Below are 25,137 nucleotides of genomic sequence, written 5' to 3' on the forward strand. Positions count from 1 at the left end.
CCTGTGTTTCTGTTAACTTACTAGTATGTATTCTGCCTGAAGTTTCTTAAGGTAGCTAGATAAGCAAGATACATCGAAGGCTGTATGGCTAGGAGTAATTCTGGTGTCGTAAAAGTGACTTAACCTGTTTGCTGTGATCCATTAATCTCAAAAGTAAATTCTGAGGGCTAATTTCCTTTATTTCCAAGTTCTGGGAAGAAGCCTCACTTAAAACCTGTTTAGTGGTTGGTTTAACTTTATTTGCCTGTTGTTAAGTAATGAGTACATTCTTTTTTTTTAAGTTGTGTTTTTCAAGCAGCTTCCTTACTTTGAAAAACTTCACATGTGCTCATTTGTTGTCAGCAAATTGGGATTTCATTTTGTGAATGTACTCAAAACCCCCAAGGACTATTGAACAGGATGTTTGCTGATAGAAAATCTAAAACAGGAGTTTGTGTATATGGTATGAATTCAATTAGACATTGAATTTCAGCTCAGTATCTATTACAAGGAATAATTAATAAAGTTTGTTTATTGACTACATAAATCCAAGGCTCTAACATGTCTTGTTAATGTGAATCAGAAATAATTTTCAGTCCCTGGGAAATGTGGGAAATAAGGTCTCTAATACAAAAGTTAATCTTTGAGTGACTTTATATATCATCAAGGAGTATGACCACTGAGATCAGATTGTCCATACTCCGTTCTCAACCCCATCACTTAGTAGCTGATGTCCTTGGGTAAATTACTTTGTGCCTTGATTTCCTAGTCTACAAAATGTCAGTAATAGTACCTATTAATTGGGTTGTAAGGTTTAAGGCTTGGGTGATCAGGGAATAAATGGAATAGATGGCATTGAAAAGAATCCTAATAGAAGTGTGTTTTGGGTATTGGGGAGAGTGGTGAAGGCCCAATCCAGGTGCAGTAGACTTGAGTGTGTATTAAACACTGCATGTGTACCATTTCCAGAATTTAAGTTGTTCATTCTGATTCATACTTTGGGATTTTCTTGTGTACCCTCTTGCATCACCTTCACAAAAAGCAGAGAGTAATTGCAATTATCTGCAGGGGGAATTATCATGAGAAATTTAATCATAAACTGCTTTAATATTGCTGCTCTTTCCAACCCCCTTCCCTCCCTCACCGATTTTCCTACACCTCACACTTTGAGAAAGAAAATGGAAGCCTTGCAATGGCTTTCACAAAATAGAACTAAGATAGACAAGTTACTTCCTCTAACATGGATTTTAAGCCTAAATATAAAATAAAGGTTTTGAAATCACATTAAAAGATTTGTCTTCATTTTATGTTGATAACAGCAGTAAGGGCGTCTTTTTTTTCAATATAATAAATTACATGAGCTTTATTTAGGAACATCACAAAGTTGGTAATTCCCTTTAACCAAAGTTAGTAATCCCATTTACTAATTCACCCTACTCCATTGTTTCATCACTCTTTCACCCCCTGCTGTTTTTAATAGAACAGAAAAAATTGTACGTTTTTGTTTTAGCTCTAGTATATGACCTGCCTGTTCCCTCCCCCCAACACCACCTCCCAAAGCAATATAGGGCTTCACAAAGTGAGGGTTTTTAATCATATTGCCGTGAAATTAACCAGCTTTGAGACCTTACAAATGTCCAGGCATATACCCAAGATCAGTTTTCTTTGGTCTTTCAAGTCATAATCCATAGGAGCAAGTGCTTTAGAGACAAATTCAGCTATGATTTTTCACAAGTTTGAGAAGTCATAGCAATAAGACAAAGTGCTACAGCTTTTCCTCAGGACTGTTTGCTATTTCAGCTTTTCACAGCACAGTGCCGTACACAACAATTCTTGTTAACGTTGTTCCATGAAGATGCAGACTGCCTACAGCCAGTACCTTCAAGTCGAAAGCTTTTTTTAAATGCAAGTTGCTTTATTATATATAGCTGCCTTAAACTAAATACTTGCAAGTACAGCAAGTATGAGGAATAAAGATGGCCTGGTACGTGATGGAGGCTTCTGATGCTCATTGAGCAGATTGAGTTTTTATCTTGGAGCTACTCGGTACACTAAAGGCCCAGGACTGCTGTCGTCAAGCAGGAGAGAGTGAGTAAAGCAAGTAAGTGGAATCCTGTACACTCCCTAACCCCATAATCCAGAGCTCGCTCTTTTCCACAACAGCAACTCTCATTCAGACACTGAGAAACGTCCAGTGGGCTAAAGTAGGTTAAAGTTACGGAGATGATGTAGAGCTGGAACTACTTTCAGGATTTTACTTAGGGAGTTAAACTTACTTTGGTTGAGCTTGAGACCTATTCAGTATGTAATGAAATGCGCTTCTGAATGTGATTGAAAACAGGTGGTGTTCATGGTGAGATGAGAAGATAGTCATAGAAGGGAAGGCAATGTTGCTGCTAAGTGAAAAAGGAAAAGCTTTTGACACCATTAAAGTCATCAGAATCACTGGACTGGTGAATTTGTTTATCAGCATCTATGGAGTTTTGTTTGCGTAAAACTTAAAACTAACTGATTTCATTTATAAACTACAAATCTGGGAGGCAGCAGGGAGAAGGCCCAAAAGTCAGACAAATCTGGGTCGCAATCCCAACTTGAGAAAGTTAAGTAGCTCTGAGCCTTGTTGTGCATTAATAGAATGAGACTACTACCGACCCAAGCAACAGGCAGAATTAAATTATATGCCTTTCTCCATTAAGAGCTCAACGAATGCTAGCCCTCCCAGCCCACACCTTTCTTCCCTCTCAGTCTCCTTTTAGGACCTCTACCTCCTAAAGGAAGGTATAAAGAGAACAACCTGGGCAATGATAAACACAGTGAATGACAGAACAACAGAAAGCTCAATATCAAGGCTTGCCTATTAAAAACATACAGGTTTTGAAGGTTCTGTGAAATTAGTGTTCAGTATTTTTCTATATCAGTAGAAGAGGGGTAGGTTTGTTAACAGCAACTTCATGTGTCCATTACTGTGATCTGTATACACAGTGTAAACATGTCTTAGTCCTTGCCCTTGCCTCATAGGGTTTAATAGGGTTGAAGGTAAATAGGTAATTGCTCCGAAATCAGATATAATCATTCAGATTTTAAAGAATGCTGAAATCCCTACTAAGATTACAAAATTAAACCCTACTTAAAATGGTGTTATGTTGATACACAAGTAAGTAAAATAAGGGACATATCCCTTAATTTTTATCAAATATAAGGGAAGAACTCTGCAAACTGGAGAGAGAGAAGGTACACCCGCAAAGACCCGTCTTAACATGTTGGCCAAAGTAAAAGCTTTTATCTCAGCTGGACTGCATTTCACATTTATTTCAAAAACTTCTGAAGTAGCAGCTTGATTTTGACGAAGTCTGACAGACAACTGGTGTTGGAATTCACTTAAAGTTAGTTTGTAGTTGTGCCATCTTCAAATGATAGTAGCTAGTAAAAAATCTGTAGACCTAGCTTAAGACAACAGGTGTCAGTGAAACTTATTAGGTGAATGGAGTCACAGCAACCAAAACCTTAACCGAAAATGCTCAGTCCACCAACTTAAGACCTTGTAATAACTCTGACAACTTGTCCCTGTTCATTTTTGCAAGGTTTTCCAATGTTCTGGGAATGAAAGTGAAGAGTGACCTTAGCAGGGGTGTCCTTCCTTCAGGTGAAGTGAGCAAAAGTGCCTTGGAAAAGTTTATATGCTCACCCACTCTCCCCTTAACAGAGCAATGAGAATTTATCCCACCAGCTGGCTTAGGTTTAGCTGGTTCTCAATGCAGAAATTTTCTAATTCACTCTAAATACGTGAAGACCTCAAAACATACGACCAGTCACAGAGAAGGCAGCCTGAAGTTTATGGAAACACCTTGAAGAGCCCAACTTCTTGTAGGTGGAGACTTCTGAGGAGTTAGGGGACCCTCTGGTAATGAAAGGCCAAGGCCCTTGGCTCTTCCTGTTAATTTTGAGGCCTCTGTAGTCTGCAGCATTAAGGTTGCTGCCTAAGTAAACAATCTAGCGTCTTTCTACTCCTTTTACCTTCTCACCTACCTCTACTCTCCTTTGTAAAAAATAAGTGTCTTTACCCATGAAGCAAGAAAATACATTTTATTCTTGTTTCTACAATTTAAACTAATGACATTAAAATTGACAGGCCAAAAATAAAAGGAAATACCATATAAAGCAAGAGAGATTGTAGTTACTGGATAATCAAAACTGTAAACACTGGAATAGGTTTTCTGTTGTTACTCTTTAAGACAATTTTCTTATATATATGGGTAATTGTGCCTGAAGCTTGAGGATGCTAACCTGTAACAAACTTTTCAGGTAGTGCCACTGCAGGATCTGGTTAAACTGGGTTAGATTGACTTTCCAGTAGGAAAACAAGGGTCCCTTAGCCATCATTTCCCCAATGAAGCAGTAACGGAGTAATGTATAGTGAAGCTGGGAAGAAAGTCCTGATGAATGTTCAATGACTTCTTTTCAAGAAGGAGTGCTTCAGGAGCTGGACAGCAGAAGGTCGCTCATGCTGGTCCCTGAGAAGGGGAAAAAACACATTAGAGTAAGCAGCACCCAGTATCGTGCCTGCCAACTAGATTCAGTTGACTCAAAATGCCAACTTTAACGATGCAAGTACAGCCTCTGCCAGTCAAACAGATTTGGATTGAGTCCAGACTCCAGATTTTAACCGTGTGATCTTAGGTGAGGGACTCCAACTCTTTTTTCATTGGGAAAATGGGGATAACAATAACACCTAACTCACTGGGAGAGTGTTTTTTTTTAATTTTTATTGCAGTATAGTTGATTTACAATGTTGTGTTAGTTTCTGCTGTATAGCAAAGTGAATCAATTATACATATTCATATATCCAGTCTTTTTAAAATTCTTTTCCCATGTGGGTCATTACAGAGTATTGAGAAGAGTTCCCTGTACTATACAGGAGGTCCTTATTAGTTACCTATTTTATATATAGTAGTGTGTATATGTCGATCCCAATTCATTGAGAGAATTGTTTTTTAATAATTAAATTTTTTTTAATATATATATATATATTTTTTGGCTGCGCCGGGTCTTAGTTGTGGCACGAGGGATCTTTTTTAGTTGTGGCATGTGGGATCTAGTTCCCTGACCAGGGATCGAACCCGGGCCCCCTGCATTGGGAGCAGGGACTCTTAGCCACTGGACCACCAGGGAAGTCCCCATTGGGAGAATTTTTAAAAATGCATATACACCTTTGAAACAGTGTCACATAATAATAATTCAAAAATTAGTACCTATTATGATTCAAAACCAGTCCCTCCTTTTCCACTGACTTTCGCTCAATTTGTTCGGGGTATAATTTATACACAGTAAAATTCACGCTTTTAGATGTACAGTTTAATGCACTTTTAGTTAGCATGAAATTTATTTTTTAAATTTAGGGGTATCCAGGATTGAAAAACCTTTAAGAAGTAGACATTTAAATATGCTTTGGTGATTAATTTGAATAATCCCATTTGGGGCACTCTTGGATGAGCATAAACGGAGACAGTTACTTAATTAGTACTATTGTGGCTTAGGTTTATTCCCCCTCAAGAAATCAAAAAGCTTTTGCCAATGAACTAGTCAAGGAACTAATGAACCAGTCACTGGTTATCTGCAGTGACCTATTCCAAAGGCATTCTTTTCGTTAAACTGGCTATCTTGATCATTTTGGAAGCAGATGAACACCAAGAACATCCCAGGTAAAAATGGAAATAAAAATAAAATATGTTAAAAAGTGACCAAAAATCATTCTAAAATAAAAAACCTCTCCCCCTCTGGAGCCTCTTTCTCCTGCCTTCAAAATATGCAGAAATCTCTTTTCTCTTCAAAAAATCCTTAAATGACTACCATTTCTAGCTGCCATCCTATTTCTTGTATTCCTGCCAAATTTCTCTAAGTTGGCCAAACCCAAAGATTTCTTTTTAAACATTCACTAACCTAAATCCTTACCATTTGGCCTACTCTTCTCTATAGAAATTGCTCTTTTAAAACTAACCATGACCTTCTCCTTACCAAATTTAATGAGCTCACCCTCCTTGTCATCTCTAGCATTTGAAGTATTCACTACCCCCTTTTCTCTGAAACAGTCTCTACTTATCTTAAGAGAAACTGTCCTCTTCGTTCTTCTCCCACACTGTGGCAACTCCCCTCCTTCCCTTTCTTCCAGTTGTGTACTGGACTTAATTCTATGCATATTTTGTTATCTCCTCCCATGAGCATTTTCAAAAACATTTTCCTCAGCCCTCTAATTTTTTCATGATTATAGCTACCAACCTTACGATTTTCAAATATGCACTTCCACTGTTCACTGCTTTCCTGAGCAACAATTCCAGTTTCAAATGTTTCCTTCAACTTCCTCCCCTGTTCCTCTTTCACCACTTTCTATTACTTCTTCCATTATCCACGTTCAAAACCATGAGATCCTATCATCCTCTATCACCAAGTCCTGATTCACCCTCCTCTGAAATACTGATATATTTTTTAAATGTTTATTTATTTAGCCTGCACCAGGTCTTAGTTGCGGCATGTGGACTCTTAGTTGCGGCATGCACGTGGGATCTAGTTCCCTGATGAGGGATCGAACCCGGGCCCCCTGCATTGGGAGCGTGGAGTCTTACCCACTGGACCACCGGGGAAGTCCCTGAAATACTGATATTTTGGAATCTTCTTTACACTCCCACTGCTTCCATCACCATCAAAACCCAAACTCTGGATTCCAGAATGGCCTCCATTCGAGGTCCCTCTACTGAATCTGCTGTCTGACCTGCCTCCCCAAAGACCTTTTTCTTCATGGCATTCTCTACCCCAAATCCTTTGCAGTCCTCTGGCCTTCACTGCCTATCTCAACAAAGTTAAACTCCTTGGCCTGACTTCCCAGAACTTCTGAAACCTGCCCATAGGAGTACCCCCAGCCATGCTTCTTACTGCTTCCTCAGATTGACTTCTGTTCAGTCCTTGTTCCTGATTTTTACCTGATCATCTCTACTTCTGAATCTTTAAGAGTGCCTTACCCCTTTATTTATGAATATCCACACCTCCAAGAAGTTATTGTCATAGACAACAGGCAAGATTCTAGAGTCCTTAGGGTCTCTGGCATAGAATTGCAGGCTTGCAATATGACACTCATTAGGTAAGGTGTATTAGTGTTCTCCCAAAGGGTTATTAACTGTTGAGCCCTAATTACATACCCCAAGCTGTGCTAAGCAATTTACATACCCCATTTCCCTTACCCTTCACAACAACTCTGTTAATTGATTATTAGTGGTGTGAGTTGTGTATTGCTTAGTTTATGGAGCAATGGTTCAAAAGGAGAGCCAGAAAAAAATATTCCACCCTTTCTCTTTAAAGCCGTGTGTGTGTGTGTGTGTGTGTGTGTGTGTGTGTGTGTGTGTGTAATGAGAACTAGAAAGAAAATGAGAATAGCAAGCACTTTCTGTGGATCAATAATAGATAATTGTTCAGTTCAGAAGAAAGCAACTGCAGTATGTTTAAGAGCTAAGATCAATCTCCAAGACTAGTACTGGTCTATACGATATTCCTAATACCTTTATGTCCCTTTTGCGAGGCGGTTTTTTGTGTGGGGGGCGGGGGGCTGGGGGGCAGCTCTGTGCCTGGAGCTCTGTCCGCAAAATCCATGCTGGAACGCTTACGGCATCTCTGCACGTAGGGATACCCAGAACTGCACCCCTGGGGTATGCGTTGCTGCCCTGGCCTACCTGATCCCCTGAAATCAACCAGGACATGCTGATTGGTATACACATGTGCTGGGAGAGGGAGACAGTCTAAAAGAGACACACTCATCGGCACACAGGGAGGCCTGTGGGTTCTGGAGGTTAACTGAGAAAGATAAAATGAACCCATTCAGGGAGCTGGAGGTTGCCATATATATGTTTACTGAAAGCTGGGGCACTAGAATTTTTTATCTAGCAATAAGAAAGCATACTTCCTTGAAAGGCAAGACATTTTGTTTGTTTCAGGCCTTCCTCATTCTGCACATGCAACTAAATGTTGAGCCTCACTAGGTGGGTGGATCTTAGGCTGTTCTACATCATCATAGAGGCCAGGTAGGTAGGCTTGAGCACCCCTACCCTACTCTTTAGCTCTCCTCCACCGTACACATACATGCATATACATATACACACTTTAACCAGAGCCATCTCTCTGCCTTTATGTTTTATTCTTTGAATTAAGATTTCATATGAGCAGAGAGTGCCTGGGTAAGAAAAGTTTGAAAACCACACAAATGAGTAATCTCTAAGCTCCCTACAGTTCTGACATTTTACACAGAACTTTATTCCATAAGCACCAGGAAGCCTCAGGACAGGGGAAAACAGGCAACCTTCTGGGGCTTTTCTGCTTCCCCAAACACTACACATTTGATGCTTGAAACACTCCAATTAGAGATTTGTTCCTTTGGCTCAAAATGCTTCCTCTCACTTTAAATGCAAGTGTTTCTGGGGAAACAATACATTAACTCTGTCAATAATCAGTTCATATCATTCCCTTGATACGAATGAATTTTTCACATACTCTCCTGAGAGCTGGTTTTAGGAAGGAATGAGAACACTGGTTCCCCGAGAGGGAAGGGAGGCTAAAGCATAGGTGATGTCATTTCACCATGGCTAGTCCCTGGGAAGATGTCTCATTGGTAAATAAGTAGATCCTTAGCAATTTTTGCACACCCATTGATTTGAGGAAGTATTGTCTGGACCTGATAAGACATTTCATTGAGGCACTTCCCACTTGAAGCATTACCTCCATACCCTGGTACAACAAGGAACACAATTACCCAATATGGCCAATCATGATTCTTTTCAGCACAAAATCACTCCCTACTTGATTTCATAACCCAAGCAGAGCTTATAATGGGCCATAAATTGCAGGGGAAACGTCAGCTGCTTGGAATCTCTGGGGATTTATCCTCCTCCTGCTTTCAGTTTCTTACCTGGTGAGGCACACACACACACAGTCTGCTGCGTTTTCTGAGAAGTGTTCTGGTAAAGGAGGCATCAGCCCTCAGTGTGCGTCAATGTAAAACATGGCTGCCATCCTGTCCATGGAAGCTAGTGGGGGCTTCCCTGTGGTCGTCTCAAACACAGTGCAGCCAATGCTCCAGATGTCTGACTTCCGTCCATAGCCAGACTTATTGATGACTTCCGGAGCCATCCAATACGGAGTCCCATGCATGGACTTCAGCATGTCACTGTGGGTACCATTTAAGCCAGCCCAGGCCAAACGCTTGACACAGCCAAAGTCAATCAGCTTTATTATTCCAGTTGGCATAAGCATAATATTATTTCCTTTGATATCTCGATGCACCACACAGTTCTCATGGAGATAAGCAACACCTTGCAGAATTTGTTTTGTATATTTACAGAACACCGTCTCAGGCAATGGCCCAAAATGGTTTATAATACTAGAGATTGAGCCACCAGGAACAAACTCCATGAAAATGCTTACAATGTTCTCCTCCAAGCATGTCCCCAAATAGGCCAACAGTGTTGACATGTTTCAGTGCTCTGAGCAAATCTACTTCTTCCTGCAGTTTCCTATATTCTTTTTCAGTAGTTAATTTATCAGAGGTCTCCAAAGCCACCTGTTTTACAGCTATTAGCTGTCCTTGGCAAGTGAGACCACAATATACCTAGAAGCAAACCAATGCCTTATTATTAAATGTAAATGATGACACTTGTTCACAAAATGCCTCCCAAACACTTGTCTTTCTCTAAGCTGATACATCCCTACCGAAATGCAAAGTACTTAAGCAAATTGAATGTTTCAGTGGAGCCAAGATGGGGATAAGTAGCATAGTGAATGTATATCATAATGGCTTGGATTCAGGCTTCTCTTTACCAATCTCTGTAAATACTATCTAAAGTGCTAGGACTTTAGATGATCTTTTATGCAAGTCACAAAATGTAAGGAACATCTTTTGTTTTTGCCGCTCAGCAGTGATTCTCCCAACTTCTGGTAACATAACTTGAACCATTGAACAAAGAGACTTCTTTCCCACAGGACTTGGACCTCAGAGAATTAGAGGCTTGAAATACAATGGCCATTGTACTACCCCGTGGAACCTGAGAACCAGAGCCAGAAGGAGACACAGAGAGGCCAGATCCCCAATGACATTGTGTGACCCCTGAAACCAGCTGTGCCCAGAGCCAGTCCTACTCCAAATCCTTCAGTTACATAAAGCTGTGGACATCCTTTTCCTCAAGCCACTTTAGGCTGGGTTTCCTATTACTTCCAACGGGAAGAGTTCTAAGTAAAAGCGTATACGGGGTGGGGAGGGCACTCAGGAAGATTAAGGAAGAGGGAAGTGTCGAGGAAGAGTGGAGACTTTTTATTTCAACATGTTTCCTGTTTCACTTACTGTGTCGTAGGCTCCCTTCCCAAGGGTCTCACCGTTGGTCCACAGCATAGGTTCTTCATACTTTAAACTGTTTTCAGAAAATGTCTTCTTTTCATGTGAGTTGAAAAATCTGTCCTCTTTGTCATATATCCCAAAGCCATTACTATATCTCTGGAAGAATGAGACAAAAAGAAAAGTCATCATTACATTCTGAGTCCTTGAGATGGAGAGAAAGGGTGGAGAGTAGGTCTTCCTTTCTTCTAACTTAGGACCAACCAGAGAAGGTCAAATATGCACCCCTAACCAATCACGTGGGAGGCCCCTTCTAGTTAGCCCACCTACAGCTTCCCCAGGACAACAGCCACCAATCAGGGCACACCTGAAGCCTTTTTTCCACTAAAAAGCTTTCCTACTCCTTGCCTGCTTTTGAGTCTCAGCCAAACACAAGTGTTGGTGGTTGACTCCTTTGCTCTAGTGAGCTCTGAATAAACAACCTTTGTTCTATTTCCACAACGTACGCATACACTCAAATACACACATATGTAAGCATATATGCCTACACTTCCATACACATACACATTTATACACAAATATACAGATAGATACTCTCTCTCTTACACATACACGCACATACATTCACCCATGCACAGCCACGCAAGCAAGTCTAATGGTCAAGACCAGCTGCAATAGACTAAAGATCCATGATCCTCTAGACCCTTGCTACTCAAAGGAGAACCTACAGACCAGCTGTATCAATATCCCATGGGAGCTTGTTAGACTTTCAGAATCTCAGGCCTCAGACTTACAAAATCAGTGTCTACATTTCAGTATGACCCTCAAGAGATGTGCATCCACAGTAAACTTTGAAAGCCCTTCCCCTGGAAGTCGGGAAACAAGTATCTTTTTGTAAAGCTTACACCATGTTTACCAATTGTTTGATCAGGACCAAAAATACTTTGTCTTGATCTCCTCTATGAGTTCTTAAAAATAAATGATGATGGTGATGTAGAGGCACGGTGACGGTTCTTAAGAATAAGACAGGGCTTACCTGGTGACATAGTGGTTGAGAATCTGCCTGCCAATGCAGGGGACACGGGTTCGAGCCCTGGTCTGGGAGGATCCCACATGCCGCGGAGCAACTGGGCCCGTGAGCCATGGCCGCTGAGCCTGCACGTCCGGAGCCTGTGCTCCGCAACAAGAGAGGCCGTGATAGTGAGAGGCCCGCGCACCGCGATGAAGAGTGGCCCCCGCTCGCCGCAACTAGAGAAAGCCCTCGCACAGAAACAAAGACCCAACACAGCCAAAAATAAATAAATAAATAAAATTTATTAAAAAAAAAAAAGAATAAGACATTGCACAGGATCTCCGTCCTCGGGAATGAGCACGGGTGCCTCCAGAGGGCCATTTGGGTTCCTCCTCCCCAGCCTATCCAAACTGAAATTTAAGGATTGCTTAGAAATGAAAAGATCACAAAAGGTCAGCATTTGACTCTCTGATTGCAGGGTAGGGTTAAGGGCTGATTGTATTTACTAGCTTGTTAGCTTTTCTTGAATGTTAAATGGCAGGCTGGTGGACCCATCTCAGACACACAGGCATGCACACACGTACCCCCAACTCCCACCCAAGCCTGGAAGCCTCTGTGAATCACTGTCCACGTCCCAGCCAAGACCAGGTTCACCATGAGGGTGAAGCTGACCTTTTACAACCAGGAATATTCCCACTGTGTAGTAATTAAGAGTGTGGGGCTGAAATCAGAATTCCTGTCCCCACCACTCACTACCTGTGTGACTTTCTAAACCTGTTTCCTCATCTGCAAAATGGGGACTTGTTATTACCTTTAGTATTGATCTCATGGAGCTGTTATGAAGCATAGAAAGGAGACAGTATGATGTGTCTCACTCATATGTGGTAAGTTCTCAATAAACTTAGCTATGGTATAATTATTTACCTTGTGTATTCTTCTGATCAATTATTTAAAATAATGATTCCTGGGCTTCCCTGGTGGCGCAGTGATTGAGAATCCGCCTGCCGATGCAGGGGACACGGGTTCGTGTCCCGGTCAGGGAAGATCCCACATGCCGCGGAGCGGCTGGGCCCGTGAGCCATGGCCGCTGGGCCTACGCATCTGGAGCCTGTGCTCCGCAACGGGAGAGGCCACAACAGTGAGAGGCCCACGTACCGCAAAAAACAAAACAAAACAAAACAAACAAAACAAAAATAATGATTCCTGATCCTGAAAGAGTGTGATATAACCTGAGTTAGTGTACAGTAAGTAATGTTTCAGCTAAACCTACTGTTTGTCTTTAAAATTTAGTAGAACAGGAGGCTCATATACTTCAGTGAGAACTAAAACAAACGTTAACCTTACTACCTGCTGATAGTCTTCTCACCGCCCCACTCCAGTCCCAAACAAATTTTTAAAAAATGTGTCCAGGATTGTTGTTTATGCTTCCTTGAGAGCAATGGCTAAGTCTTGTACCCTACCACGTCTTCAGTTCTTATCCCAATACCAAAAACACAGGAGGCATCAATAATATTTTTGTGTTAAAGTAAACCATTTGGGAACAAATGCTCAGGTGCAGGGAATCTTTGAGAAATGAGCTTTTCATGTTTTCATATGTCTTTTGGAACTAGATGGTGAGCTACTTCGGGGGCTGTGTTAATTTCTTTCATCTCACACACCACTTAGAGTAATGCTTTACCCATAATTATCTCCCTGCTGTTACTTGTTGATTGAAAACATCATCACTGAATATAATATCTACTTATTTCAATAAGTAGCTTTGCTATATTAATGTAACCAAAGTGATTCCATTGCAGTGTCAGGCTAGCTAAATTCTAGAAGTAAGGCAACATAATGAAAACGTCTTAGCACGAGAGTCAGGGGACCTGGATTCCAAACTTGCAACCAAACAATGAGATCTTGATGCAACTATTTAATTGTTTAGGGTTAGTGATTCCTCATTTGAAAATAAGGGGTTTGAAACAGATTGTCTCTGAGATCCCTTCCCGCCCCAATGAATCTCTGATTCTAATTATACCAACCTGTATTTTGACAGTTGTTGTCTCTCCGCCTAATTCTTGCATGGTATTTCCTCTCTTACTGAGGACAAGATTTCGGCTTTCAGGATCTGTTTCATCTGCCATTATTTGGCAAGAGTTGTTATCTTTCTCATCAAGAGCTAGTAGTTCTGCAGCTAGACAACCTAACAGTTCATCTGTCGACTCTTCATTCTTTACAGGGTCTAGAATTTCTTGGGAAATTGAATCTGCATCATTTAAAGTTGTTCCAAATGTTTGACATGGAATTGACTTATTAGCCAAACTATCATGATCCAGAGAATGTGCCCAACGTTGATATGCTTGAGAAGATGCACTTTCTTGTTTCTCTTGGAAAGAGAAACTCATAAGTGTTTTAGACTTATCTGAAACACTATCAAACTCTACATTGTTAGTTAAAATTTGATTGGCATTAGTTTCACCAGGAGATACTATAGTCTGCTTTTCTTGCAGTACATGCTTGCTGGAACTCTTCTCACTGGGCAGTGCTCAGCTGTTTTCTGAAAGGACAAATGGGGTTTGGTGATGTTGCTCTTCGAGTTCATGCAGATCTCTGAGGCTTGTGGCAAGTATCTGATTACTAGAAATGTCTCCTTCGTCAGCAGACTCTTCCATAGAGACTTCCTCAACAATGGACAAATCTGAGACAGGAAGGAATTCGTTCTGTTCAATGTACTGCGCATGAGTCTGAACCATGTTCGTGGGCGGAACTTCATCTCTGGAAGATAGAAAGCCATTTCCTGAAGACTTTCTCTGCTATTCTGGTTCTGAAATACCGTCACCATTTTCAGTGTCATTGCTACTTACAGCCTGGCAAAGCTTTTCCTTAGAAATTAAACTTTTGTGCTTTTGTTTAATGCTAAGAGAAGACTTTGGGGGTTTAATATGTGGTCTTTTCTGAGAAAGTCTGGTTCAGCTCTTGCTGGCCCTCTCACTGTGTGAAGATCGACATTTATTCGTGATACATCTGCCCGGTGGAGCTGAGCATATCTCTCGGAAATATTTGTTTTCATGCCGTTGAGCCTCTCGCATCTGACGATAAACAGGAGTCCTGAACGTTTCGTCGATTCCAGGTCCATTTGCAGTTGAACTGATTTCTTTGAACATGTCTCTGTACTTCAGATCTAAGTAATTTAGTCTTGGCTCTGTTGGTTGAGCAGAGAGAGGAACAGAAGACTTTTTTTATTCCTGGATTTTTACAGATGCAAGGGAATGATTGCTTTTTAGGTTTCAAAGCCCGGTAAGTGGATTGCTTCTTTTCTATCTGTGGCATTCTCTTTTTTTTTTTTTGCGGTACGCGGGCCTCTCACTGCTGTGGCCTCTCCCGTTGCGGAGCACAGGCTCCGGACGCGCAGGCTCAGCGGCCATGGCTCACGGGCCCAGCCGCTCCGCGGCATGTGGGATCCTCCCGGACCGGGGCACGAACCCGTGTCCCCTGCATCGGCAGGCGGATTCTCAACCACTGCGCCACCAGGGAAGCCCATGGCATTCTCTTTTGAAACTTGGGCGATTGCCGATGTCTGGGGTCCACAAGCCCCAGAGCAGGAAAAACTTGAGTTTTTATGCTGGTTTTGTGCATGGTAGGCTTCATGGTTTCAATGGAAACCATGAAATTCTGAGGTGTCCTGTTACTGGCCTTGGTCTTTGAATCCAACTTATTTCAATGGGGTTTCATTTTATGCCTGTCATTTCTTGGTCTGCAAGTATGTTGAAGCTACTGTTGTTATGAAGGATGCCCTTTCTTTTTGGGAGGCTTGGTTTAGTTATTGCTGGTTCCTTGGGAGTTTCATCTCCGAGGAAAGTGATGTGGATAAGAGGCACCATCCCATTCATTTCTGGTTTGGTTGCCTCTGCTACTGATATATATATATATTTTTTATAAATTTATTTATTTTATTTATTTTTATTTTTGGCTGCGTTGGGTCTTCGTTGCCGCACATAGGCTTTCTCTAGTTGTGGAGAGCAGGGGCTACTCTTAGTTGCAGTGCGCGGGCTCCTCATTACGGTGGCTTCTCTTGTTGCAGAGCATGGGCTCTAGGCGTGGGGGCTTCAGTAGTTGCAGCACTTTGGGCTCAGCAGTTGTGGCTTGCGAGCTCTAGAGCGCAGGCTCAGTAGTTGTGGCTCGTGGGCTTTAGAGCACAGGTTCAGTAATTGTGGTGCACGGGCTTAGTTGCTCCGTGGCATGTGGGATCTTCCCAGACCAGGGCTCGAACCCGTGTCCCCTGCATTGACAGGTGGATTCTTAACCACTGTGCCACCAGGGAAGCCCTGCGACTGATATTTTTATGTTTGTCTCCATGCATCTGTGATCTTCTGGGAGCTTTTCAATGGGGTCATGAGGAACTATATTGGACAAACTTTTAAGAACAGTATACTCTTCTGAAATATGATTTGGTTCAATTACTTCCCCTTTATGTGCTGAAGCAGTTTTTGAATCAGCTTTATCATTTCTAGTCCCTTCATCCTGGCTTAGAGTTATTTCTGAATGCAGGGCTTCTTGGAACTTGACTGGTTTGATGTATCCAGCTTCTGAATCTTGTTCATAGTTTCTGGCTACTGAACCCTCCTCTTTCTTTCCTGATGAAAGAGATTGAGTGTTCTCTTCTGCTCCTCTCAGTTCAGCACCATGGCAGTCAATATCCACTTCCCTATCTGTAGGAAAATTACCTTCCTTGAAATTCTCAAAGGACACCAAAGACTGTCCTTTTTCAAAGTGAGAGGTTTCAATGTTGACACATCTCTCTGTTTCCTTGGATTTCCTACTCTCCTCTGTCTCCAGGTGTTGTCTGTGATGGTGAGCCTTCCAAAAAGAGCACATGTTTCTGGACCAGATAGAGCTATCAAATGACCTGAGAGTCTGATCCCACATGCCACAGAGCAACTAGGCCCATGAGCCACAACTACTGAGCCTGCGCGTCTGGAGCCTGTGCTCCGCAGCAAGAGAGGCCGCGACAGTGAGAGGCCCGCACACCGCGATGAAGAGTGGCCCCCGCTCGCTGCAACTGGAGAAAGCCCTCGCACAGAAACGAAGACCCAACACAGCCAAAAATAAATATAAAATAAATAAATAAATTAAGATTCTCTTTAGGAAGTCCTTTAAAGTACAAAGTTATCCTGGAGATCACAGTTTTTAAAACTAAAATCTTATTCCTGGTGTTTTTTAAGAACCAAGGTAAGACAATACTTTTAAAAACCAATGTTAACATATGTAAAGATTCATGTTTATATGTTTAAAATAAAGGCCCTACATTGTAAACAATAAAACTTTTAAGTTTTTAAAAATTTCTATTCTCTTTTCTGTTTACTTTCTGTTTTAGTTCTATTCTCTTTTCTGTTTACTTTCTATAGAATTGACCTAAGATTTTTAAAATTCCCACTTAGAACAGCTTAAAATTGCTGTTACATTTACAGTAATAGTGATCATTAGGTTGCAAACCAACTCAGAATTTGTATGCAGAACGCAACTGCTTCTCTTTGTTTGGCTGAATTGTTTTGTTGAGAGTGGCTTATAAATGTGCCGCACTATACACTTGAGAGTTAGCTCCCTAAATGGTTTTTAATTCTCCTTGGCCCTCCAACTATTTTCAAATTAAGCAAGTTTATATTATTATCAACCTCTAGAGGTCAGTGTAACCCAATATATAATATTCAGCTTTTCGGTTGGTTAAGCTATAAACTCTAACTTTACAGTTTTCACTGTGGCCTTCCCCCTCCACCACCCCACCCTCCGGGTATAGAGATTTGATAACTAATTATATCAGAATATTTATAGGCATAGATCACGAGTGGTAATTGAGAGCTCTATGTTTAATTTTCATTCTGCTGCCACCTGTGTGTAAGAAGACAGGAAAAGGCAACTTGACACTAGAAACAGGCATTAGAAACAGGTGAGATGCAGTATAATCCCCTAGTTTCATTACCTAGATGACTTTCTTCCATCTCTCAAAATACAGATTCTCCCAGCGCTTAAACACCTCTGCAGTAGCAGCCGTTATTTCATTTATTTATTTTTTAGGCCAATAAAGTCCTTTTTTCAACACTAAGCAGTACCTATGCATTTTCTCAAAGGCTCATAGAATACAGAAGAGTCAGTTGAGAGAGTTGCTAGGCTCTTTCCAAACACTTTACTTACAAATGAGACAACTAGGAAAATCTTTCTACCAATGGAAAAAGAATTACCTCATTTCTCAATACGTTAAAAGAAGAAAAATTAAAAATGTCCAAAAGAGCTACTCACTTCATTATGTGAACAACGGGAAACACCCCATATCTTGACACCCCAGTGTCAAGATATAATTTTCCCAGAAATTAGCTCCTCTATAAACTGTATGTGAGTTGTGGTTTTTCCAAGATATATGCTGAGAATTTGGGCTCTGAGTTGTTTGATAGAATTTGTCTCTGACAAGATTCTTTGGTTAATCCTTAAGTCAAAAATGCTCAAACTACTCTTACCTCAATTCTCTGGCTACTATACTTCATATTAGAAGAGGAAAACACTGTAACGAGAAAAATTATTATTATTTTATAAGTTTTTTTAAAAATTAATTAATTAATTAATTAATTTCTGGCTGCGTTGGGTCTTCCTTGCTTCCTTCCTTTCTCTAGTTGTGGCGAGCAGGGGCTGCTCTTTGTTGCAGTGCTCAGGCTTCTCACTGCAGTGGCTTCTCTTGTTGCGGAGCACGGGCTCTAGGCGTGCGGGCTTCAGTAGTAGTGACACATGGGCTGAGTAGTTGTGACGTACGGGCTTAGCTGCTCCGCGGCATGTGGGATCTTCCAGGACCGGGGCTCGAACCCGCGTCTGCTGCATTGGCAGGCGATTCTTAACCGCTGCGCCACCAGGGAAGTCCCCAAAATTATTATTATTATTATCAGATATTCTTAGTAGTAGAGTGAACACAGTTGGCCTTAAGCCAGGCGATGGCGATGGAGTGATCTTCGTGCTGAGGTTTGAGGAAAAGTTGTCAAAATGAAGAGTTTTTCCAGGTGTAATCCACATGGAGGTGGGTACAGAATGATTACACAAAACTACTGCCACTGAAGAGGGTTGTTATTTTATATGCAATGTTTTATATATATATCTATATCTCTGTTTTATATTTATAACATTTACGTATATATAGTGATATTTATTTATTTATTTTTATTTATATTCCTTCTGGAAACACATGACCTCTGGATCAGAAAGCAGAGCACTTATCACCCACAGGGCATCCTAGTGCCAGTTCCCTGCAGCTCGATTTCCCACAGATTGACACAAATGAGAACCAGGTGCTTACCTGCACCAGTAGTGAGGCTGCACCGTAGGAGGAGACTCTGAAATTATGAGACTCAGAGCTTATGTATAGAGTGCTGGCAGTTCAACCCATCTTTCCCTTCTGAGAAAGAGAGACCTTCACTATGAAATGTAAGCAAGTGTCTCCAGGAGAAGGGGGAAATGTGTCTCTGGGTTTTGTTTGTTTGTTTTTTACCCTATTAAGTAAGTAAACAGCTCTTGGCAAAGCCAGATTCAGTCTTTCCGGAGCAATAGCTTATCTCTAACTTCCAAGGCATGTTTGCCATTCAGTCATCTTTCAACCTAGTCTCCTACTGCTTTTTTCTCAGAAAACCCAGACTTTGCAGAAATGTGAAAGTATTTATGTATAATTGCCTCCCAACCATTGTTTGAACTCAAACATGGGATGGATCATAAATTCTGAAGGAGTGCGGGGAAGGGCGAGATGAGATTTACTAGGTAGGGTAAAACCCAGACGTTGTTTTCTTCTTACCAAAACATCAGAATGGTCCCTAAAATCCCACTCACCATCATGGGTTAAAGCTGAAGCCAAAAGCTCCAATGTGTTCAGGGTCGAAGCAGGCACATAAATGAATGAAGTGGGATAAGTAGGGACAGTGGTGAACTGAAATTATGTGCCCCAACTACACGGATATCCATTCCCCAGTTCTAGTTGGTGTTGTCCATTCCAGATGGGTAATCCAGCACTGCTGGATCTTCCAATTGCCAAGAGAAGCCAGAGAGCTGGAGACTTTATGTGAAATCTCCTTCCCATCCCTTTAAAAAATACTTTGAAGGCCAAACAAAATATGACTGTAGGTCCTTTTTGGCCAAAGGCTGCCATTTTGAAATTTCACTTAGCGAGACCTCTCTGAGATGTACCACAGGTACATCTCAGGTGAAAAATGGTCACCTAAGAAGAGGATTCCAACAGGAGGGGATGCGGGCATTCCCCTTAGCCACAGCTGGCCAGAGCACCACCTCAATTCTTTATCCATTTATTTAACCAATATTCATTGAGTGCCTACTGAGTAGCCAACACTGTCCCAGAAGATGGCAATATAATTGTGAACAACAAAGACAAAATTCTTGCCCTCATTGAGGTTGTATGCTAGAGGTTGAGATTTTCTGTTGAAAAGATATTACAAGTTAATACTAGAAATATAACTGAATATGATTTATAGTTGGGTGCTTATGTATAACACCCTGAGTTTAAAAAATTCAGGTATTATATTTAGATGAGTAATATCCAGTATTGATAAGGAATGACGTGAGATATAAAGGCACTCTTAAACATTTCTGGTGAGAATGTAGAGGTAAGATCTTTCCAGTTGGTAATGTGGTAATATATGTTGAAAGCCTCTTTAAATGTGTATAGAATTCCAGTTAAAAGATTGAATGTACAAGCTTTTCTCCACTCTCTCCACAAACCTCACTAAAATGATGGTAGACTAATTTTTTAAAAAGGTAAAGAAGGGAATTCCCTGGCGGTCCAGTGGTTAGGACTCAGCGCTTTCACTGCCAGGGCCCGGCTTCGATCCCTGGTCTGGGAACTAAGATCCTGCAAGCCATGCAGCCAAGCAAAAAAATAAAAATAAAAAGTAAAAGGTAAAGAAAAAGAACAGCAAAAACCTAGAGGTAAAACCGCACATGCACGACATCAACAAAATTTTGGTTGGTGAAAACTGTATGGATGAGCTTCCCTGATGGCGCAGTGGTTGAGAATCTGCCTGCCAATGCAGGGGACACTGGTTCGAGCCCTGGTCTGGGAAGATCCCACATGCCACGGAGCAACTAAGCCCGTGCACCACAATTACTGAACCTGTGCTCTAAAGCCCATGAGCCACAACTACTGAGCCCGCGTGCCACAACTACTGAAGCCTGTGCGCCTAGAGCCCGTGCTCTGCAACAAGAGAAGCCACTGCAAGGAGAAGCCCGTGCACCGCAACGAAGAGTAGCCCTTGCTCACCACATCTAGAGAAAGCCCGTGCACAGCAACGAAGACCCAACACAACCATAAATAAATAAATATATATATATATATATTTTTTTTTTTTTTAAAACTGTATGGATGAATAATAACCAATTTAGTTGTCAGCTTTCTCTGTTCTGCTCACTGCCTGTAGAGGGTAGAACTCAACAAGAAATAAGAACCCCAGAAAGGAGCAGGAATTAAAGATACCAGGTACCTCTGAAGGTGGGGCTGCAGGTGAGTCTGAAACAAGGGGTTGCTTCAAACTCTGTACAAGGAGTTGGTTCCAGATTCCCTGTCCTGCGTCCTGCCCCACTTGTCAGGGGTTGCTCTTCTCCATTCCTGACTGGAAGTTTATTCTCTGAAGAGCTTGAAACAAAGATGCGAAGGAGCTAGGTACAGCTGAGAGCAGAAACAGGGTGCTGGAGTGAAAATGTGAGGATAAATGAAAGCCTCCACGTTGACATGTGAAGCTCCAGCCTTATAACCTACAGGCAGGAGCTTGGATTCTCCTTCTCTCGGGCAAACTAGCTGAGAGAAAAGCTTACCTACGCACCCTGACACTAGGGGAATCTGTCACCCAACCATCCAGGTCTCTGTCCACTCCACAAGCCCCCTCGAGCCTCTGGCACTTTTTAGTCTCCCCCTCTTAAATACAAATTATCGCCAAGGATCAACTGATATATGGGAATAGCCTCTAACATGAAAATACACAGAACAAAACAAACAGAAAGAAAGAAGAGAGCTCAGAGGAAATAGAGACAATGAAAAACTACCGTTAATATCATTCACGTACCTTCTTCAGGAAGCTACGGGAAAATTTACCTTCCTAAAGTGAATGCATTAATCAAGAGAGAGGAAGCCGTGTACCCAGTACACAGGGATCCAACACAGAGGCTAGCCAAGGGCATTTCCAGGAAAATGATGAGGAACTCCCAAAGAGATAGCTGGTCAGGAGGTCCAAAGACCAAGTAACACAGAGTGAAACGGGAGGGCAGAGGATTCCAGGAGCAAGGTCTTAGAAAACAAAAGAAACCAATGGATTACCTGGTGTGCAGTTGCTGTATTGCGGTGCGTTTCACAGGTCCATCAGGCAGGATGGGGATGAATTAGTGACAGATATACAGAAAGTAAGCAAATGGTGAAATGAGGCGAGTATTAAAGCTGGGATAAATAGAATGTCTCAAAAGAAAAGCAATGTAATCATAGCACTCTGGGGCTCAACTGTGGATGATATTTTACCAAGTCATAATAAGGGAAACATTGAATATTAATTTTTTTAAAGCACAAAGATTTCGAAGGTTGCCTGTGTGTGTAGAGAGTAATATAAAATTGTTAAACCCTAATAGATATGCCTAAATTGAGCAATCAAGCAATGTAGTTATAAACATGTTATTTAGAAATGTGGAATTACATTCTAGAAGAAACGGTCTTGAAACAGCATTTGTACTTCTTATTTCTTACTTTTTATTTTTGCTCACCTGTCTTTTCTGAATTTTTCTTAATCGACATATGTTGATTGTCTAAAATTTAAGATTGCATTTAAACAAAAATATTTTTTAAAAGGGAACAAACACCAGCCTGGTAAACCCAGCTGACTTCTTCAGACAAGATCGTAACACTGATGGAGCAGATCCCATCACAGAACACTGACCTAACCCAGTTTGTTCTTGTTTGAATGTGCTATTTTTATTACATCTTCAAGACTTTCTGTGGTTTGGCTAGGGGAAGAGGATATTTCCATGATGTCCAATTCAATCTCTCTATCCACCCTTCCTCCAGTTTGTACCTGCACCAACTGCCCTCCCTTTTCTCTAAATTCACCTCCACCACAAGACTAAATGTTTCTCCTTTTTTTCCCTCATAACTAAAGTGGGGCTCAAATGGGCGGTGTGAGCTCTGAACACACATGACATGGTGCTTAAGCACGTTGGCTTCAGAGACAGGGTGTCCAGGTTTGAACCCAGCCTCTGTAACCCATTAGCTATGTGACCTGGGCATGCACTTAACCTTCTGAGGCTCACTTTCCTCATTTCTAAAACAAGCATGCTAATATTACCTATATCAGTGAATATTTGTGCCTTGCAGTAATAGGCACTCAATAAATGGTGACTGCCATTGTTGTTAATTCAATACACATTTTAAAATAGTTATGTGCCAGATCTGGAGCGAGGTGTGCGGAGGTGCGATGGTTTTTACCTGTCATCTGGTGAAGACCAGCACATAAAAAGACAGTGACAATTCAGCATGATGAGTGTTATGTTGCAGACAAGGTCAGGATCCTATGGGAGTCCAAAGGCCTGGCGACTCCCCCAGTCTTGGGGACATTCAGGAAGACTTCCCAGAGGAGGGGGTTTCTAAGGCGAGAGCTGAAGGATGGCTTAATGTTCCGGCAGAAAAAAACAACATGTGCAAATATTCACATATTTGTTCTGGGAATGGAAGGCGTTTGGTGATGCTGATGTTTAGCATCTGCTGAGGAAGAGTGGCAAGAGAGGAGGCCGAAGAGAGGCTGCGGACAACTGGGAGTGAGATTTCTGGATTTCAAGGAACAAGACCCTGGGTCTACGTCACAGTCCGGACCTGATGTTAACACTTTTATACACAGCCTATCGAAACTCGGCTTCAACATCATGTTAAATGAAATCAGCCAGACAGAAAAGGACAAATGTTTTATGATTTCACTTATATGAGGGACCTAGAATAGTCAAATTCATAGAGACACAAAGTAGAACAGTGGCTACCAGGGGAGGGGTACGGGGGGAAAGTAGAAAGGAGAGTTAAAGTTGAATGGGTATAGATCTTCAGTTTTGCAAGATGAAAAAGTTCTGGGGATGCATAGTAGCAATGGTTGTGCAGCAATGTAAATATATTTAATTCCACTAAACCATACACTTAAAAATGGTTAAAATAGTAACTTTAATGTGACGTACATTGTACCACAATAAATTTAAAATTAAAAAATTTTTTTAAAACACCACTACTTAATTTAAATTTCATTTGATCTCTACCCTTGCACCCAAATCCTATAATAATAATACTATTTTTTTCCCTTTTTTTGGTGAGATGCTTCACATTTCCTCCACTGTGCGATATCTCTCATTGCAATAAGCCAATAAATGCAAAATTTTGGACTACAGGTTTGTCTCTGGTGGTTTAGGCCAATTGGTTTAGGACAGTGGTAAGCAGATATCAATGAAAGCAACGTCCTAAGGGGAAACGCTGGCATCAGTGTGCTATCTGGTAAATAAGTCTTGGGCTAGATAGAACAGCTAACTCAAATCTTGGAGGAAAGCATCCTCAGTGTAGGCCCCCCAAACTCCCATAGATAAAGATAAACCAAATATGAGTTCCCTGTAAAGATTTTCAAATGCTGAAGAAAAAGATCAGTAAAGAAATATTTATGGACCAAAGAATAAAGGAATAACTGTGTAATTAAATGAACTCACCTTCAGATTTTCTCGGCTGCCCCTTCAGAAAGTGAGGAACATCTTCTCTGGCTACAGACTTGGAGATGTTTGGTTCTAAGCAAGGTCTTGGCAACAAAAAGCCCAAGTTCACATTGCAGAGCTCCTAGTAATGTTCTTCTTTCCTCAGGAGTAAAGGCTGCCTGGTCATCATCTTTGTCCTGGAGCCTACCATCTCAATTTCATTTGGAAGTGAAACAGAATGTGCTGGTACCCATTCCTGATACACTGAGGTTATCTGACTAAAAGGGGGAGGAAACGGTTTGATTTAACAGTCATTCCCTATGTCTTCTGGGTCTCCAGTTCTCAGCCCAGCCCGACATCACTAGAAAGTTTGGAGGACTACTTCCAAACGGTGCTGCGGTGTGGAATGGCTGTATTCCTGAAAGCACAAGACCTCCCTGTCCTCTGCGTTGCTCCCCACCTCACCTGCCCTCTGGCCCTCGCACTTTAGTTTCCCCATTCCCTGTTTCCTCAAGCAGAGAAATCAGAGGGGCAAAGGGGAGATGTAGTGGGTGCATCCTTGTACTTCTCCAAAGGTGTTGACCAAAGGCCTTTGACCATTCTCCAAAGGCCCAGTGCTTCTCAAACTATCTTTGGTGAGGAATCTGTTTAAAATTTTCCATTGCATTGTGGGCTGAAACTTTTGTAATATGTAATCAAAGTGAATGACTATATGAAACGAACATATGAAAAATGAAAAGAAAATCAAAAACATGAAAATAAATTATAAGACACTGATGAAAGAAATTAAAGATGATACAGATAGATGGAGAGATATACCATGTTCTTGGATTGGAAGAATCAACATTGTGAAAATGACTATACTATACAAAGCAATCTACAGATTCATTGCAATCCCTATCAAACGACCACTGGCATTTTTCACAGATCTAGAGCAAAAAATTTCACAATTTGTATGGAAACACAAAAGAACCCATAGCCAAAGCAATCTTGAGAAAGAAAAACAGAGCTGGAGGAATCAGGCTCCCTGACTTCAGACTATACTATAAAGGTACAGTAATCAAGACAGTAT

General features: G+C 41.4%; 1 protein-coding gene across 1 annotated transcript in view; it reads right to left on the reverse strand.

Annotated features, from left to right (window-relative positions):
- Positions 1-14,302: 14,302 nt before the first annotated feature.
- MAP3K19 (mitogen-activated protein kinase kinase kinase 19) overlaps positions 14,303-25,137 on the reverse strand; it is a 40,670-nt gene continuing 29,835 nt past the window's right edge. Inside the window, 3 exon segments of the mRNA XM_055079184.1 lie at positions 14,303-14,535; positions 15,749-16,190; positions 17,843-17,886. Of these exon segments, the coding sequence (XP_054935159.1) occupies positions 14,303-14,535; positions 15,749-16,190; positions 17,843-17,886 (719 nt within the window).

This window comes from Physeter macrocephalus, chromosome 2, assembly GCF_002837175.3.
Source record: "Physeter macrocephalus isolate SW-GA chromosome 2, ASM283717v5, whole genome shotgun sequence".
In the NCBI taxonomy this organism is placed as follows: Eukaryota; Metazoa; Chordata; class Mammalia; order Artiodactyla; family Physeteridae; genus Physeter; species Physeter macrocephalus.